The 20,275-nt window shown below is 35.9% G+C and overlaps 3 protein-coding genes across 8 annotated transcripts; 1 reads left to right on the plus strand and 2 right to left on the minus strand.

Annotated features, from left to right (window-relative positions):
- The first annotated feature begins 883 nt into the window (after positions 1-883).
- Positions 884-13,435, plus strand: LOC107269833 (GTP cyclohydrolase 1). Of its 5 annotated transcripts, none has more exons than XM_015744116.2 (6): positions 884-1,161; positions 6,185-6,379; positions 7,477-7,686; positions 9,247-9,412; positions 10,049-10,165; positions 10,972-13,435. In XM_015744116.2, the coding sequence occupies exons 1-6, from the start codon at positions 1,074-1,076 to the stop codon at positions 11,099-11,101; spliced, it is 906 nt and encodes a 301-aa protein (XP_015599602.1). In that variant the 5' UTR covers positions 884-1,073; the 3' UTR covers positions 11,102-13,435. The 5 variants fall into 5 exon arrangements, with proteins under 5 accessions (XP_015599602.1, XP_015599606.1, XP_015599604.1 ...); XM_015744118.2 differs by lacking the exon at positions 884-1,161 and adding an exon at positions 4,719-5,137; XM_015744117.2 differs by lacking the exon at positions 884-1,161 and adding an exon at positions 5,279-5,532.
- On the minus strand, positions 13,414-16,900 carry LOC107269829. Of its 2 annotated transcripts, XM_025087103.1 has the most exons (9): positions 16,286-16,900; positions 15,909-16,203; positions 15,720-15,822; positions 15,374-15,589; positions 14,991-15,302; positions 14,553-14,755; positions 14,178-14,476; positions 13,797-13,961; positions 13,414-13,734 (listed from the first exon to the last, which is right to left on the minus strand). In XM_025087103.1, exons 1-9 carry the CDS (start codon positions 16,317-16,319, stop codon positions 13,694-13,696), a joined length of 1,668 nt encoding a protein of 555 aa, XP_024942871.1. In that variant the 5' UTR covers positions 16,320-16,900; the 3' UTR covers positions 13,414-13,693. The 2 variants fall into 2 exon arrangements, with proteins under 2 accessions (XP_024942871.1, XP_024942870.1); XM_025087102.1 differs by having other exon boundaries at positions 13,414-13,961.
- Positions 16,901-17,052: 152 nt separating this feature from the next.
- LOC107269832 (rRNA 2'-O-methyltransferase fibrillarin) lies at positions 17,053-19,723 on the minus strand. The gene is made up of 5 exons (XM_015744115.2): positions 19,568-19,723; positions 18,622-19,019; positions 18,374-18,547; positions 17,816-18,061; positions 17,053-17,734 (listed from the first exon to the last, which is right to left on the minus strand). Exons 1-5 carry the CDS (start codon positions 19,578-19,580, stop codon positions 17,564-17,566), a joined length of 1,002 nt encoding a protein of 333 aa, XP_015599601.1. The 5' UTR covers positions 19,581-19,723; the 3' UTR covers positions 17,053-17,563.
- Positions 19,724-20,275: the final 552 nt, after the last annotated feature.

Consider the following 20,275-nt stretch of genomic DNA (forward strand, 5'->3'; position numbering starts at 1 on the left):
CTTTGAACGAGCTGACAAATCCCTTTTCCCCTCGCCTCTCGTGATTGTCCGATGACGCGCATCAGGAAATCTCAGATCGGCTGCCGTCGAATAAATTTGCCGGATCGCATTTTCTGCGAAGACTATTATTAATGAAAACCAAACGATTCTACGTATCTTTCTGGGATTCTCATTGTAAGGTATTTTCTTGGAGTTAACAATATTATGTCATCTAGTGAATCCCAATCTTGATTTCATCACAGTTGGTATAATTTATGTCCTATATAATAATAGTATCCCAGAGGAACATACGAATGGAATGCTAATATAGGTCCCTGCAGTTACGGAGATTCCGTTTACGCAGATTGCTGGGTAACTTGTTTCGCACGAGTATACGTGTTTGTGGTGTATCCCATGGATGACGTCAATGATATGACGTGATAATATCGTGTTACTTTGATCGATGCAATTGTCCGTTTAATGCGAACCTGCACACTTTCTTATCTTTGACAAAAATTATACCAATATACGATCCAATTAAAATCAATAACAGCCGATACGATTGATTGTAAATGAAAATTGATCGATTTTTCAGCAATTTAAATATAATAGGAGATACCGACAAAACTGGCTTAATCATGAGATACGAGGATGCTAATGGAAGAAAAGGAATTCCTGAGAATCATATACGACCAGTAGGTGTAAACGCCCGGAGTAGGGAATCCCTGTGATTCACAAACGATCAGTTGAGGAGCAAGTAAAGTTAGTTGATCTTGCTCTAGAGAGGTTCTTTTTCTGGTCAGTATAGTGACCGTGAATAAAAGCGAATGAGAAACACGTTTCAAGGAAGATAAAGACAGGCTGAGAGACAGAGAGAGTGACAGAATGACGAATTCGTAGAGAAAGAGGGGGTCGGCTCTTAAAGGCTTTCAATGGCCTCCATATATAAACCCTGGTTGCTGCCCCAATCCAAACTTATTTCTGCGAACACTACCCTGGAGAGACAAACAGCCCTGTGCTAACACCATTTCTTTAATAATATTCATTCAAACATTTTCTCTTGTGCTTCACTCCGGAAGATCTACACCCGCAAGATGAGGGACCAGAAGGACTTGAAGAACCGCGAAAACGGCACGGAGAACGGCAAGAGTCGATGCACTTGTCCCCATAATACCAGCAAAGGTGAGCATTTTTAATTAATGATTATCAATATTTTTTATTCATTTCATTTACAACGCACGGCAATTCACATGACACGTACGGTAGGTTTCATGATAGCTTCATACTTGTTTCAAATTCATTTTCTTCTTCATTAAATAAGGATCTACCTTTAGTTTAACTGTGCCGTACTATGCATCTGGTGGATCTATGATCTACATGTTACAGATCATAGCTTTCCAATGAGGAGTTTGAAATTTCATAATTTTTATACTTTACTGGCTCATGCTAGATCATCTTTCATTATATATAATCCTAACATATTTATCTAATGTATTATGAATTTTAATAATAACCTCGACGAATGCCTGTATTGAGACAATCTTTTCTTTTTCTGATACATTATATATTGATACACCTGTGGTACTTTCAATATCACTGACTGACTTGTAGATCGAATTTCGATACGTAACTCGATCAGGTGGTACATTTTTTGTGCGTATCCGTAATCTATATTGTAATATCATAAAAAATGTCACTGATGAAAACTAGTGTCATTTACTTATGTGATTATTTAATTAACGATAATATGTTCAATACTAAAGTTGCAGTTGATAGTATTCTAATACCATTGAATTAGGATAATGTTCCATATATTACATTGTCAAATATTTTCAATACTAAACGTATAGTTGATAATACTTTAATGCCAATTCGAAAAATCTACTAGTTTTATCTGAAACAGAATAAAGTCGTGACGCAAAAGATTGCATAGAATTAAACAAAATTAATTATGTCTAACCAAATAATTTCATATTATACACCATTCATCTTATCGATCACAACGATTGAAGCTAATGAAAAATCAGACTATATCGAAACCCTTATACAGATCAGCACAATTGCATTGTTCAACAGGTAATTAAAAATTCTCACCATGATCATATAATTGCTTGATAAATTATGGAAAGGGAAGGTCGTTAGGCATTAATTATTTAATAATCATTACGCAACTCCGTCTTATGCACGGATCGAGATTTTCTAATTCCTCTCGTAAACAGTACTTGTTCCAAGTAAAGCCATGTGCTCGTTTTATTCCTTATTATTATACCAATAATTACTTCATGGTCGCAATGAAAATTTCTTGGATAGGACTTTATATATATATATATATATATATTTTTGCATAAGCTTCGCCGCTTCCTGCAATTATTATACCAATAATTACTTCATGGTCGCAATGAAAATTTCTTGGATAGGACTTTATATATATATATATATATTTTTGCATAAGCTTCGCCGCTTCCTGCAAATATTATACACAGAAGTAGAAATTCACTTTACGTTTCCTTTACGTAACCGAAGGTCTTGCGCAATCATCGACACATGAAACAATCAGTTCTATAACGTCTCTTTAATTGTGCTTGAAACAAGAGTAATGCTTTACTTTTATTTTCACACTCGGTCACCGATTCACGAATGCATCATAACGCTAGTGCAATACGTTGGTTGCATCTTATTTCTTATTGTGTATATCAATTCAACGATTGACAATATTCGACAATTGATTTTTTAATTTATCATTGTGTTATTTACGTCATTATCGTGACACGTGACAATCGATGGGATGAGGAAGAATAAATTTTTGTTGTGGAAATAAAAAGCTCTACAGGAATTTTCCATTTTAGTCTGGTCATGCGGGATGTATATAGCTATATATTGTATGACGTTCAAAGTGGACCTTTTGAATGTACCCGGTGAACGCGTCATTAAGCTCAACCCTAATGGCCGTATTGTATTAAGCTTATATCCTTTCGGCTGGGCTTATCATACTTCCGGAAGTGGTTTGCGCAATTATATTGTGCTACTATTTAACCAAAGTCCTTACGGGTATGTTTTCGTAATGGGTCGTTAAACTTTTTCGAAAGCTTCTTGTATCGATATCTTTTGTTATTTTTTTTTTTCAATTACTTTCCGATGTAATATTTTTTCACCGAAGGGTTTAAGGACGTTTCACAGGACGCACGAGACTATTGTCATTGACCGTTGATTGCTATATATTTAGCCTTGATTCCTGCAGAAAGTTTCTTCGACGCAGTCCCGAGTCAGGAAAGTTCCTCGCGTTGTTTCTCCATCGTTGAAATTATTAGAGCAAACGCGATCACGCGGTTTCCTTAAATTTCGAAATAGTAGAAAACTTGGCAATGAATAGGAGTGATTTGGCGGTTTCTACTTATTCCTTAATAATTATTATGTGTGTGCGATAATTATTATTAGTAAAAATTATACAATATTAAATCTGATAAGGAGTGGATAATGCCGAATTTGCTCGTTTTTAATATTTTTATTCGTCAAATACGTTTTCGTCGTACTAATCGCTACTCGGCTACTATCGGACTATTTTCCGATTATTCTATTAAAAAATATATTTTCGATAAATTTTCGAAAATGTGGATCACTAATTATTAATTTTTTTTTCAATTACTATGCGGTCTTGTATTTTGAGAATTTTTTAACTATTTCGAGTGATTAACAATTTGTTATTTGAAATTGGTACGTTCGTGGATCAGATTGTTATCCGTTGTCTTAAGGTCCAGTAAAGACTTAAAGTCTTCCTGTTAGCCTCGACTTGTGTCAAGGTTTCTAATATCTACGCATATTGGCGCAGCAGTCTTGTCAGAATATCCTGATTGCTTTATCGACGAGTGAATCTTGTTAGAAGGAAAGGAATTGATCGAGTATCACTAGGGGCCAATTATTTCCAACATTGGCTCCAACAATGGGAAGTTGACACAGGAGCGACGTCGAAACGATGTAAAAGTGTTTACCAAGGGAGACTCCGAATATGTGGTAGAAGAGATTTTTGCGATTTTGTTTACCAGCCCCCTAAACGGCAGAGTTAAGATTGGTAGTTGTGGTGAATTTTGGCAAAGAAAAAAAATGTTATTAAGGATTTTTCGCTGATTGTGAATTCGTTATTATTTTATGAAATTCAATATGGCGATTGAAAATGTTAAAAATTCAAATAGTCACTCGATTGTCGAAATACTGTCTTCATATAAGCTTTCAATCAGAATATCAAATTTGCAATCAGTCACTTCGAGAACCTCCGTATATGAAATTTTGTAAATAATTATTTCGCCAACTTTGACTAGTCATACTTTTTCCGCATTAACAGATAACGAAAAACCGATGTGAAATTCATAATCAGCAATCCCTTATATCATTTATATATTATTTATCATTTTTAGCACCGCTCCGTCTCAGTTAACACTAATCGTACCTTCGACGGGTCATTTGACCCTTTTCAAGCCAATAATACATTTATAAAAAATTGTCGGTATGCTCAGTGTTAAAGGGTTCACAAATCTCGACTGTTGACAGGCACGAGTGGCTACTAAACTAGCAATAACTCCAGCCTCATACATTTTATCTCGTCTTTACGCAAGCAGAAATTGTGAAAATATTTTTAAGAATGTCAAATCTGTATTTTCTTCATTGTAAGTTATTGACCAAATAACCCCAGAAGCAGTGTACTTACTTACGCCCATGTATACCTAACCATACCTAACGCCCCGTAAAGGAGGAAATTAAAATGCTGCAGTATGTCAGGTCCAGCAAAAGGAAAGTGGCTGTACGCACGTGGAAAGTCCACGTTGATGCGGGTTATTCCCAAGCCTTTATCCTTGTCAGCAAAGGAAAAGGGTGAAGCGACAGTCGTAAGAAGCACCGTTGAAATAGGGCAGATGCAACAGGTTATGTTAAGGTATAAATAAGAAGCAGTGACGTCAGTTCATGTAATAGTTTAATAGGTTTCCCTCTCTGATGATACCTCGTAATCAAAGTCGTTTGCCATGAATGGGAAAGGGAATATGTGGGAGCGAGCTAGAAGAAGGGTGGCTTCGAAAATGAATATCTTCGATCACACGAGGTTCTGTTGCTCAGTTGAAATTGACTTCGGCTTCGAAGACCATCGGGAGACGCAAGATCAGCCATAGAGGTTTGTTACAGTAACAGTAGCAATAGCAGTATCATTGATAATAACGTGAATAGTAAGAAAGATTGCAACGGCGCAACTGTCGAATCCACTGCGATTCGTACTTGGAGGAGCGAGCACAGTATTAGAGAGAGGAACTGAGTTCCATTGGATCAGTCGCACCGCGTCACTCGAGCCAGCGACCTCGCGCCACTACACGTTCTCCACTTTTCACTCTTACTTTCCGGAATAAGGTATTGCGAGGCGCGCGAAAAATTATATTTTCAAAAGTCTTTCTTTCGCGGAGAATATCGAGAGACGTCAAATAGCTGTGGTAACGTTATTCGCGATAACGGTTGAGATTTGAATTTTTGCTTACACGCGAGTGAACGCTTTAACCCGCGTGCGGTATTTATTCTGTGAGTAATAAAACAATTTATTACTCTATTGAGGATTTTTCACTTTTAAAAAGTTCAGGAAGATGGTGGACGACGATACGTTCGTTTTAAGATTTTTAAGTAACACGGAGAAAAAGGGACGGTCTTTAATGCCAAGTTCAATAGCAGAGTCCAGAAGGACCAGTGAGAATGATTGTTGGGGACAATTGTGACGTTTTAAAATTATTCTAATTTCGCACTATCGTTATTACAGTTACATACTGTTGCTTCTGTTGACGGCAGCGACACCCACGTGGAAAACGCGTACTACCTGCAGTACAATATTAGAATAGGAAAATCGAAGGCGTTTGATAACACTTTAGCTGCAAAATTTTGCATTTTTTTCTACTCCCAAGACTTCCTTAAGACAAAATGACGTTTCGAAGACGTTCGTGAGACGTTCTTTCGATATTTGTGCTCACATGGTAGTCATTCAACTTTATTATCACGCCTCTCCTTACAATTACTCTTAGTGATTTTCACTGCTATTATTTACTAGCCATTTTTCTCCGTGAACTTGTTTACTGGTCGAACAATTTCTTTTTCTTGATACTTACATACTATTGGATACTTTGACCAAGAGGAAAGGAAAGGATTCGTGTATTTACTTGAGGATCTGCGTTCTTTTAATTAGAGATAATCATGAACGGGATGAATAATCAATGTGCGAACGGAAAGTCTGAGATGAAAATCTACGACGGGGAGGATGATCATGCGGTCATTAAGAGACCTGGACCATTGAGGAATGTCTCCTGGCCTGAAAATGTCGAGGAAGCTGATTTGGAAGTTCCGGGAACTCCTAGGACTCCCAGGACTTCAACCACTCCAGGTATAATTGCGGAGAGGATTTATAACAGATAACAATGGATTGTTCTGGGTTATGTACGCGGTGATCTACGAACGATAAACCATGGGAACCGAGTACAGTTATGAAGTTGGAGTTAACCTGTAACGCATAACTGTAGAATAACAAACGCCTTTCTGCTTATTCTGTGTGGTCAAAGCATAAAGGCCGTCGAACATACAAAATCTAAGAAACACGAGCGACTTTAAAAAAATATTATATACTCCAAAGTCAATATCTATTGTGCTATCGAATAATAGATTTAAGTATGGTAGAAAAACATGGTAGAATATGGTAGAATAGAAAAACAATTGTCACGTATAAAGTGACACTGAAAATATTTTTATATATTGTTTCCATCTCGAACTTCATGTAACGAATGGTAATTAAAGGTGCTGCAGATATAATTATTAGACCATTGACAATTTAAAGATATCGAATATAAAGGAAGAATTTAAAGAAAGATATCGAATATACTGAATACTGATATCGCCTACTTACAGCTGTCACTTTTATCTACACGACTTTTCGAATTCTTGATGCTGTCACAAGTGATGTAAATTCAAAAGAAAAAAGCAATATTTCACAGACATATATATAGCTTCTCTTGAATGAAATAAGAAAGGCATTGAAAAACCGTGTGCTAAATTATTAATGACGTAGAAAATTATTTACTTTGTACTCGTGTACAAAACAAATGACGTAACAAATATTCTTATTGATTGTTACACTCGACGAAAGAGTGTAATGATTTTTATTATTTTTATTACTGTGCGCGAGTAAGCATCTTTCTTTTACCTAATTTCTAGGACGTTTGAGTAAAATGGAAAAAGTAATTTTTCACTTAGTCATGACACTCTCGGTAATGTCGAAAATATTGTCATGGAGGTCGCGACACACGATAACCGTAATTTCAGTGATAAATATCATCTGAGGTTAGAGCAATAACGAAAGAGTTTTAATTGATTTCGAAATGGACCACTCCGTGTTTCGGCTTTCGGTATAAGATTATCAGATGTCGCACAAAAAGTGCTCGAAGCCCTATTTACGAAGAGCGTAATTCAATTTTTAATTTTCTCCAGGACATGAGAAGTGTACGTTCCATCACGACTTGGAACTGGACCATCGCCCACCAACCAGGGAAGCTTTGTTGCCTGAGATGTCCAGGAGCTACAGGCTACTTCTCAGTTCCCTTGGGGAAGATCCTGATCGTCCAGGACTCCTGAAAACACCTGAGCGTGCTGCCAAAGCGATGCTCTTCTTCACGAAAGGATACGATCAGACTATCGAAGGTAAATACTTGACAGTACATGAGTATTTATTTGGAGCATAAAACTTTTCGAAAATTATATTTCTTTTTTATGTCCTTTGTCATTGCACGGATATAACAGAAGGTTAGACAATGTCTTTTAATAATTCTACTGGCCACGTAGTCGAGCTTGCACATCGGTGAACAATTAATAAAAAAGTCATCATAGATCAACATTGTGGATTATTGCATCATTGGTTGTACATTGCATGGTTCAATTTGTTCCTGAGTAGAATCCACCAAAGGTTTCTTCATGATGAAATCAGGACTTGGTGTTACGAAATATTATTTTGCTTTGATTGTTAGGTTTTGGCTTCGACATTGAATGTAATTTCACGGCAGGATATCATGCCAAGTTACGCAATTTTGGTTTGATCACGTTTGAGGAAAAAAGATAGGGAAAAAAAAGCAGAACCAGGGTGACAGAATTTACCTCGTGTTATAGGCGTGATAACGCAGAAATTCGTAGAAGCTGTTCTCAGACAGTGAGAAAGAATTGTGCTCCACGCTCTTCGACTTTCACGGGTGAAAGAATAAAGGGGAGATTCGAGTGCGCTCAGGGGTGGATGAGATGAAAAGCTCTTGATATAAATGGGCTCCAGGGACGCAGCCTGCAAAAATGAAAAGTTGAGATTTTATTTTGTCAGATATTACGAACGGTACGAAATTCTTATTTACGTCGGTAATTGAATCTATTATTTAGATTAAAAGTTCTTATTCCACTTGAGTTTCGCTTCGTTTTTTTTTTTTGTAACTCTGTAAGATACTCGAAAAATTGGATAACCAAGAAACAAAGCGCAAGCCCTGCTGACTCACCGAAGCTCTTTGATCGTAGCTACAGGTGGTGAAGAGCTCTCGCTCTAACTTTAATTCAGCCTTCTTGAACTCGGACTTGTTTTCGCTTTTTCGCCCACAAGGTGATCCCGCAGTTGACGTAAAAGTAGCTTGCCCCAGTGAATATGAAACGAATTGGTAGCACTTTGTTGTAAAAGCTCAACGTACCACCCAAAAGATATCTCAAGCTTACTTCGACAATTATGAAAAATTAGAAAACTTCGAAAATATATTCTATACGGTTCATCTAGATATTTTTTCAGAAATAGGCTAATATAGTAATCTCCACGTCGATGAGCCCCTTGGAAATTAATCAGTGACAATTAATTTGTTGAAATTTGTATAGAACAAAAAACAATGAAAAAATCTGTAGGCTTCTGGTCAATGGGGGCTGAAATTTTGTCAAGAGCCATTCCGTTCTGTCTCTTTGTGGGTCATAGCCAAGGTGTTTCTAGTTAAGGTTGCCGTGGAAACCGTGAGAGCACCCCCATATCTACAACGACAGAGTCTCATATATGAATTCACCACCATTACGACCTACACTACACTAAGTAGGTCAATATCGGGTAAATCACAGCCTGATGTACAGAAGACCTTAACGGCAGTCTCGATATTACACGTTCAATATCTTTTTCGTGGCCAATATACACAATTGCTCGTATTTACTTTCTATTGATTTATTATATTAACGATATAATTTTTTTCTCAGATGTCATCAACGATGCCGTCTTCGATGAAGATCATGACGAGATGGTTGTCGTAAAGGATATCGAGATGTTCTCCATGTGCGAGCATCATTTGGTACCATTTTATGGCAAAGTGTCCATAGGCTACTTGCCCTGCAAGAAAATACTTGGTCTCAGTAAGCTTGCCAGGTGAGAAATACACAAATTGTTTCTCAATATCAATGGAAATTTTGCATCGATCGAAAAAGCACTAAAGGAAGTACAAAATTTATGGACCGTGAACCTTAAAAAGTAGATGAAAATTTTCTTGTTTGTCCTTTACATATCACATAGATGATTTTAATGAATTTGTCATAACAAATTGTACCAGTATTCACGTAGCCTTGGTTTACTCGATTAATATAAAAAGTCTAAGGAGGTAGAAGTATGGCAAGCACTTTCACGTAGCGATCGCAGTCGACTACCCGTTTACTGGTTCAATGTCGCCTTGAATAAACTGTAAGATCGAACACTATTGTGAATACAAGTCCATCATTCCAATTATTTCAATATCGGACATTAACTGAATACCGGGTTGGACAGATTAAATTGCGATAAAGAGTTTCACTGTCAAAATATCCTTTTTATTTGTTCTGTCTTTTCAAAGAAACTCCACAGTACTTCTGAACAATTCTCTTCGATCACCTCTGGTTTATTTATCGAGAAACACTTTTTTTTTTTTTCTTATACAACCCGAGTCTCGAGACGGTCCTTTAAGAAAGCAAATAAAAATTGGTCACCTCTAAAATACATTGCTAAAATACCTTTGTCTTTCTGTATTCGCAGAATCGTGGAAATTTTCAGTCGTCGTCTTCAGGTCCAGGAACGTCTCACTAAACAAATCGCTATAGCAGTGACCAAAGCCGTTCAGCCAGCAGGAGTAGCCGTGGTAGTGGAAGGAGTGTAAGTGTACATAGAAACCAGACAATAAGTCTACTGAAATTATTGCCCTCAAAATCGATTAGCCAATCACAAGGATAAACTATGAAAGTAACATAGCGTAGCTATAAAAATTTGCGACACTATTCCTCTTATATGTATAAATGAAATTCCATAATGAAGTCTCAACTTCAATAGAAAATTTCTGGATATGATCCAATTGTCAATTGATGAAACCCGTATACATATAGACTTGCATTGGAAGAGTGCAGCGAATGCAATAGTCCCTGCATGGCCTCTAGTTCCGACTGAATGCATTTAACGTTAAGCAATGCTTTTCGCAAGTGTTCATTCGCACGTAAGAATCTAACCTTGTGCCAATAAAGGTAGTATCAGAAGTATTACCAGATTAATCAACAGTAATGTATAATCTGTAATAAATATCATGGTCCACGTAACGCTTGTATTAAGCATAAATATGCATTTTTCTGCCTAGATTATCGATCGGTAGAATTTACCTCTCACTGTCGATTCCCCTATACGGGCAATAGGACACGGGTTACATCTTAATAATTACGTACCGCTTTGATAAATATCATGGATATAATGATTAACAGTTAGGCAACCTTGTATACCATTATAATTACAAGTTATATAAATATATCATTAGCATGTAAAAGTATAATGAATGCATGCAAGGTGATTATGTTATTCATTATTAACATCATGAATATTGATTAATCGTAAACACTTTAATATCATTTATTCGTTCTTTACGCTTGAGCCGAGCAATGAAATAAAATAATATATATTATTTGTCTCTGTTGCAGACACATGTGCATGGTTATGAGAGGAGTACAAAAGATCAACAGCAAGACGATGACGTCGACTATGCTTGGAGTCTTCCGTGACGACCCTAAGACGCGTGAGGAGTTCCTCAATTTGGTTCACTCCAAGTAGATTTTTCGACGAAAGAAAAAAAAAAATGCGAAAAGACGTGTGCCCGTTTTGAAGAATTTTAATCGATCTTATTTTACTGTTAGATCGAGTCGTTAGTTCATCCGTATCACTGGTAAATCTAATGATAAGAAGCATACTGGTTTCGGATAAAATCTGCACGTTTACAAGGCGGTCGGATAAAATTTTTCGAAGAGGGTGACACTTCTTTTTATTAAACTGCTAATCTGTTGACGTAAAGACAATATATGACATGACGTAAAGCATTCGTCAAGTACCAGAAAAATGTTTAGTGTCACGTTGCGAATGCTTTACAAACACTGATTTGCGAATTTTGTTTTTTTTTTTTTACGTGGGCGATTGCCTGACTTTTCAAATGGCATGGTAATTATCAGTATACCAATTTATATTCTTAATTGGCTTGGCCTAATGACTATATAAATTCTAATTATGTGCACTCTTATTCGAAGGAACAAGCGCAACTCCCGTGCCATTCGAGAGAGTCACGATAATCCTGTAACGTAATATTGTATTTCTATTTTTTTAGAAACAATGATGAATCGAGATTGAATTTGTTAAAATGATATTATTCAAGGAAGGGCAATCGTGAAATGCATCAGCCATGCATTTCACGATGCACAGTTTAATGCGTGCACATATACATAATTTTATTTAAGTAATTATAAGATTTTATTATTTAGATTATCAAGAGTAATTTTGAATACATGCGAAAAGTCGGAAGCCTTTTAACGTTGCCTTTCCATTCGAATGACTTACGCGCTGGTTCGTTATCCTTTGTAAAGTCATAATCATAAAGCATTTGCTAGCTGAAACAAATAAGTTACTTGGCAAATGACTTATGTTATTATATTCGTTGTATTGTCCTTATTCACAATAGATCTCGGAAAGGCAACCTAATATGGCTCTACGACTCGATACCCTGCCGAAAGTTACCACAAGTTTTCCTGTTGCACTCTCTTGTGTATGACCGTAAATTGTAGATACAAAAATGACATAGGTCTCTACATGAAAACAGGTCAGAAGCTTGTAGAATTTGTGAAAATTTTTAGCGGGCTATGTATGCGCCGCTCAACCAAACATTTCATGACATCAGATAAAAATGTTTACGTACCAATTTACTGCCACGTGAGTTTGTCCACCTTTATTAACACTTTCTCAAAAGTGTAGAATATAATAGCTGCTTTAATTTTCCTTTCAATTTGAATCCCAAAGCCGTTTGATATTTTTAAATAACTCCTTGCATCAATAATTATTGTTCTACGTAAAATTCCATTGTAAGAAGTTATTTTTATAATATCAAATGTCTTATGTTGACATTGACACAATCGTTTCATTATGTTTTACGAATCTTTATGCATGACGCAAAGTGATTCAGCCATTCACAATGCTTCATGAATTAATATCGAGTTTATAATTCTTTTAATACTAAATGATCCAAAGGATCCGATTTCGAAGGACATATTTGGACCAATGTGTGTTCAACGTGTCATGATAGTTTAATGATATTTAACATTTAATAAATATTGAACTTTGTATTTTTATGTTCAGCTAACACAACGGTACCTTTGCTTTTATGGTGAGAAGTAGTAACGTATGATGAAATCGTCATATTCGTATATACCTACAGATTATATAGCAGTCTTAATTCTGCATTGTGAAGTATTTAAATTGCACACAATTGTTCTCGGGATTGCGACGAAGCCTTACAGATCAACAAGAATAAAGAAGAGAATACGAATTTATACAAGTGATATAATATGAAAGTCTATAACGTTATCTGTATCAGAATCTCGCTATTTTTATGACGACGTTATTATTTGGAGATAAATATACTTTTTTTAATACCTTTTTGAAGAAAGGAAAATGTTAATGTTACGACATGGGCAACAAGTTGCAAATTGGATTGTATGTTTGAATGTTAATGTTAAGGGAGTACTTGTACGATACGCTCTAAAAATTTCGTTTATTTGGCGCATATCAAAGAATCAAGAATGGGTTGAAAATTTGTTCGAAAAACATTCTCCTGAATGTTCTTTAATAATGAGTAAAAATGTATAGAAAGTTTGAAGGAAATGCAAGATTTTAATTCCAAAAATAACACAATTTTTAGAACGTTACACGCAACTAACACCTTAAACTTAACTGAATAGAAGTGATTTTGTAATGGAAAGTGTTTGGATGAAGTTTTAGAACCTTTGGTGCATCAACCGAGTACGAATTAATACGAGAACAGATAGTCCTTCAATGTTACTTAGGAAAATTCAATACTTATAATATTTTGTGACAATATTATATAAAGTTATATTTATATTTTAATCTGCTTTATCATTCTGACATGCAACCACCAGCCTATTATCCAGTCCAACTCTTATCACAGCTTCTCCTCGCAGGATACTTGATCATTTATTTTACATTTATAAAATTAGTATATTAAATATAAAATCGGAAATTAATATTGTGTAACATGTTGTTATACTCTTCACGGTCGTATTGCCCTTTTCTTATCAACGATAATGACGGTTATCCAGATAATTGCAACATTTTACATATGCTCGATAACAATGATCTTATATTTTAAAAGTCGTCTACTCTTGGTATCCCATTTCGGCCAGGTTCTACAAAACGTATAAAAGATGAATGAAATATTTAAAAATCTTATGAATCATGATGAACGAACTTTTACAAGAAACGGTGTTAGTTTCACTTTTATGACGAGCAGGCACGGAAGATGTACGTTTTTCGCATGTTTTGGAAACACAAGAAAATTTATCCTTTGTACTGGATCCCATGGATCTTCCACACTTTCCTCCTGTGCACACAACATTTTTTTCTGATGAGCGATCTGAAATTAATAATAGCACTAAATTAGAATATATCTCTAAATAACTTTTCTATTTGATATTCTTTATTTTTACAGTACATCGACATTGTCGAAATGCCCTATGGATACTCTCTCAAGAGGGACAATAAATAGTAGGATATAATAAATAGTACTATGTATTATTCATACGCTTTTTAGGACACGAAGGTATTTCGACTTTCTTTATCTTTATCGTACCGCAGGTGCGTGAAACCGTAGGAGAATTCGACGTGCAAATATTTCCAACGTCTGCTTCATGTAGCAAAAAGACCATATTATTTTCCGGGACGTTTTTACTCCTGGCACTTGAAGTGCATGCGCTTTTGCATGGTCGTTGCATTGGAGAATACCCTTGTGTTTGCGTAGTGCAAATAGAATGCACTCCATTTTTTCTGCCATTAGCATTTCCACTCCTTGGCATTGCATTAGCTGCTTTATGTGTAACTGATGTGGAGTTGTTCTTAATATTCCTGGGAGTACAGGGAACGGTTGGATCTCTTGATGCAAAAAAAAAACCATTAATCATTCTAATATTAGAATATGCAATTATAATACAAGGATATAATTATTTACGTGTACTCGTTGGCCGATGACATTTGACAGGGTCCGCACGGGGTGCAACAAGGTATTGGTGGACATCGAAGTACCTTAAGTGCTTCTACGTTAAGGGATGATACACCCCTTAAAAGGGCTCGTTGTATAGCATTTTCATATTCGGCACGTTCCTTCATTATCCTTTCATTTTCTTTGCGAAGCCTTGCTAACTCCGCTTCGAGCTGTTACATAAGATCGGTGTTACATCGACCTGATATTCTCGTTAGAAAACTTGATATTTCATTACGAGAAATCAGGATTGAATAGTTGAAAGGTGGAACGTAATTATGTAAATTTGAAATAAGTCCAATAAATATTCCTGAATGCCCATAAACGTTCGTTCGACGAATGACTCGATATTATCATAGCGGTTAATTATATGTATTATGGAAAATGTAATTATCATTTTCTCTTTACCTCAGATTCTCGCTTTGCTTTTGCTTGTTCTTTTCCAAGCTGACAAACTGTACCCAAAGAAACTGGAGATTCGCCAGGTACTTGATCTGGAGCTTCTGTTGTACCTCCTGGCGTATAAGAAATTATATGACTATTTGTTGTTCCTGGAGGTATCGATGATTGTGTAGGATCGAACGAAACAAGAGACGGCGGAGGTGCTACAGATACTTGAGTAGCTGGTGTCACTGTATTTGTATCAGTATAATCTTGTTGTTGAGTCTGAATCGATGTTTGCTGAGGACCATTAAGATGGACGGATCTCTGTTGCAGTGCCTGGAAAAATGTATATACTGCTTATAAAAGTTATGTAAGTAATATATTTATTTGAAAAACTATATGTCGACCTCCTTCAAGGATTTTTCACAGGCAATCTTGTTCGCCTCGCATTCAGATAATTGTGCCTTCAATTCTGCCAGCTCTCGTTCCTTTGCAGCAAGATCACAAGCACGGGCGATCAATTCCTTTCGCAAAGCTTCTAAATCTGATTTTGCTGCATCCAGTCTGTTTTGAACAATGCTGACCCAATGCTGAACGCGTGCCATTATGTCTACGAACATTAACTGTAATAGGAAATTAAAAATATTATTCGTCATATAGGTATTATGGTCGGTACAAAGGCCATTTGAAAATGGATTATACACGATTCATTTTTTTCCATTCATTTTATGATACTTGTAATACATAACGAACCTTTAAATCATGTTCAAAGTTTTCTCCCAAATTCGTTAGAGCTTTACCAGCTTCCTGAAGGTTTTGAACAACGTAGTCAATCATATCATCTACCTTTTTGTCGCTGTATTTTATAGAATTCACTATGATTATTTAGCACATATGTAATTGACGGTATATTTTATATTACAACTACTCAATGTGTCTCACCCTGTAGAGCCTGATGAAAATGATGCACAAAAGCAACATGGTCCACCGGAAGTTGTTACTTTCCCATCACCTCCGGCGGGTGCAGATTTCTCATGACTTGTAGTCGAGGAAGCTGACTCGGGTGAAGTTCTGCCAGTTTTGCTTTCAACTTCATCCTCTTTCTCATCTGCACCGCCAGCCATTCGTTCTTGATTCTCAATACTGCGGAAACTACTTTTCTGTCGAATTTTTTTAACCTTTTTGTCTAATTTATGACGACTGTCATCGACTTGATAATTTTCATCAATTCCTATGCCTATCGCGGAGGTATAAATTGGGATATACAAGAAATGTTATAAATTACGCTATTTGTAATGTGATAAAAGCATTACACTTACTAGTTTTGGAAATGCCGAGCGACGACTGCGGCATTTTGAAATAATTTTTAAGCTTTGCTTATCAAAAACTGTAATGAAACTTGTCTTGCATCACAAATTGCTCTATATAATTAACTTTTAATTGATTCTTTTTTTGGTTTACTCTAACGATTGATATCAAACCAATCCATAATACTTGTAAATTTTATTACTTTATCCTGCCTCTTTCCTCCTGTATCAAAATAGCCATGTCACAAAATGTATCGAAATTCGAGTAATTATATTGTTGTGGCTTTTTTTGCGATATCGATCAGTCATAAATGAAATTGGGTCTGAACATTGTTGCTTTGCGCCAGAGTTCATTCAATTCCGTCACTGTGAATTTGTCTTATAACGTCTAACAGAATTCTTAGGAACCATACAAACTCTTAACTGTATCAACTAGCGGAACTGTTCGAAACTACGGCATCGTCCTAGCATAGGCATGTGAAAAAATTGTTGGGAATCAATAATAGCTTCTTGTGACATTATCTGTAGCATATTCAAAAAGTGATGCAGTTTTTGTTCAATTATCCAAGCGAGGTTTCACTGTGCATTATGCGTTAAAATGGGCACTTCGATTGCCCATGACTACTTAAATTCGGCATTTACTTTTAAAACTTACAAGATTTTATAACGTACAGATCTCATTTTATTATAAGTTTCTGTTCTTAAAAAGTGATTAGCAAGTAACCACAGTCGCGTAAAAATCGAAGTATGATTATAAACTAATAATCGTGTTTACATCTTGTACCGATCGGAATAATACAAGTATAGTTTATTTATAAAATTAGATACATTTATAGAATTCCTTACGATAATTTGAACGTAAATTGTGAAATTATAGTTCCGTTTTCTTAAACTGCTCTGTCAATACATTAACACAAGAATCATTTGTAAAAGCACTCGTCAGCCAGCCATGTAACCATACAAAATTTAACATTTCAAAAAGTTTTCGTTACTAGGACCGATTGCTGAGCGCATTTTTACATTTGCAATTGGATTTCATGACCATGTTTCTTTAGAACAAATAATATATTTGTCTAATTGGAAGTGGCCTTTTTATAAATCTTATGTAAAGTAACTGTTATTTTATTCTCTAGTCATATTAAATGACTTAAATCCGATTTTCTGTGTATCACGTTCACAGAAATAAAACTGGAGTATAATACCGCTAACAGTTATCTATCAGAGAATGATCATGGAAAAATATGACTTTTTACCGTCCTATGAATTATCATATTTATTACAATTAAAAATTTAGCCAGACTTTTTAGCTGGTGGCCTAAATACGCCAACAACAACTGCATGGTCCCTCTCATATGGTTCCAGTGTGATCTGTTCTTGTGGCTTTAGTTTGTCTGCGATTAGCTTCTTCACTTCTGCCGTAAACACTGCTTCCGGCTGTGCCGTTGAGTCTATACAACTTGCCTAATACAGAAAGGAGACACGATACAGTACAATTTATATAGCATACCTAAATTCATTTAAATTACATTATATATAATTTACCTTAATGGAGATAACAAAGTGTCCACCATTCTTGAGGAAATATTGCGCGTTCAAGGCAACAATTCTTGCTTGATCAGGTTGCGCAACGTCTGCAAACACTGTATCCACCATGCCAACCAACATTCTATATTTATGGGGATGTCTGGCATCTTCGATTATGGGGATGATATTCGTTCGTTTTTTAGCCACATTAATAAGATCTCTTCCTGATCTGTGCGAGAATTCTACTGCATATACCAACCCTTCCTATAAAGAACAGAAAAAATTAGATCAACGTTCAATACAAGGCTTTTGAACTGCAAAGAACCATAAAAAGGATAATTAATAATTGTGTGACTTCTTCTTTTTGAATAGAATAATATTTTATACAATTAAGAAGTAGCACAGAGTTAATTTTGCATAACTTCGACACCAAGTTGGCAAGATTGAACTAACTTGGCTCTAATGTATGCCTGTTCTATTTAGTTTTTTTCATGACAAAAGTGTCTGATTATAAATTTATATTATATATAAAATAATGATACAAAATATATAAGGTAAGGTTCAAACTATTCTTACCGGTCCAACAACATCCGCCACATGCGATACTGTAGTTCCTGAGGCAGCTCCTAAGTATAATACTTTACTTCCAGGAGGCATATGAATCTGATCGACTCCACCAAGAATGGCAGCAGCGAGTTTGGATCTGAAGGGATTCCAAACTCTGTATTCAACTTTTTCACCATTTTCACCCTGAGAATAGAGTGCATATTAACATAAAGGACTATAAAAAGAAATTCACATTCTGTAATAAAATGAAGTATTACCTCGACGCTTATTCTTTTCTCTCCATATACTTCGGATCCAGGGACTAAATTTAATGTGACTAGAGCATCTTCTTTTCCCCTAGCAATGAATACTCCTTCGTGACGATGAGGTTCAATTATAACAGTCTTTCCTCCTTTGAAACCACCTCCACCTCGTCCTCCCCGGCCACCCCCACGACTTCCACCACGGCCTCCTCTAGGGGTTCCACCTCGACCTCCTCCAAAACCCCCTCCACCACCACGGCCACCAAACCCTCCACGACCGCCGCCTCCGCGACTACCTCCACGACCTCCACCGCGTCCTCCTCTAGGGGTTCCACCTCGACCTCCTCCGAAACCCCCTCCACCTCCACGACCACCAAAGCCTCCACCGCCACCTCCTCCAGCCGGTGAAAAACCTATAAATGAAACAAGTGAATGGTACAGTTATAGTTGTAATTTAAAAAGTATTATATTTCTTCATAAATAATAAAAAACAATTTTATTCAATTGCAGAAATGAGTGTATCTTAAATCATAAACTCACAAAATCATGAACACATTGATATAAGTAAATATGCCATTCATAACAATATCATACATGCATCTGTCAATCATTGATAATAAAAAATAGCTTAGAGTACTATATTATATAAAAAAATTTTATTTACACTTGAAATGACTTATATATTACATGGCATATATGGTCAAATAAGAAAGATACTTATTCATTAGTATGGATAACACAATTGAGCCAATCATTAAATACAAATTCACGTACATAACAAAACAAACAAAACGAATTATAAGTACAGTCAGAATTTTGAATAAAACGCGAAAAAATGAATATAATTTAAGGTTATCCGACAACGCGGCAAGAAACATTACATGCCGCCAAGCTTTAACACAGTGTTTACTTAATGCAGCTCCAGAGTTTAAAAAAAGGCTTATATTATAAATATTCGTACCTGGTTTACCCATTCTGAGTTTTATCGATGAAATATAATACAAAAAATGTTTAATACGATTTTCGTAAAACCGTCGTACACGTGCGCCGCAGACGCTGCATACACGAGGAAATCAGGAACGTCGCCAGATTTCTTTTCCGGTACTGTGAGGAATATCGATGCAGAACGATGCGAGACGATATATATCGATACAAAACCATATATATGTCGATATTACGATATAATACATATATCGATACATCGATTTCAATTCCGACTTTGGCAATATCCCACAATACATAGTATCGCCAAATTCAAAACATTTATTAAGATATTACTAAATAATAATAATTAATATAGTCAGGTCGCTCAATAGTGTATCCCTCAATAATTTTACCTCTGCATTGCGAACACATTTTTCTTAAAGTAACCTATTAATAACAGTGACTTAACCTTTTTTATTTCCCTAGCGATATTCTAAATAAAGTCACCAATGAGAAAGGATAATCCGCTTGAGTTACCAGGGTGTGAACGGTATGGGTAGAACATTCGAATCAAAAACATGAGTATGGTTCAAGTCTCCTCCGTCCAGGTGGCGCGTCGATGCCAAAATAAAATTGATTTCAAGAAAATGGGCTCACTAGCAATCTCCCTACTTATTTGTGGTAGATGAAACAGATTGAAATAATATAATAAACTTATAAATACTGACGATCAATAATTCTCAAA

Source organism: Cephus cinctus, unplaced genomic scaffold (genome assembly GCF_000341935.2).
Source record: "Cephus cinctus unplaced genomic scaffold, Ccin1 Ccin1_scaffold0690, whole genome shotgun sequence".
Classification (NCBI taxonomy): Eukaryota; Metazoa; Arthropoda; class Insecta; order Hymenoptera; family Cephidae; genus Cephus; species Cephus cinctus.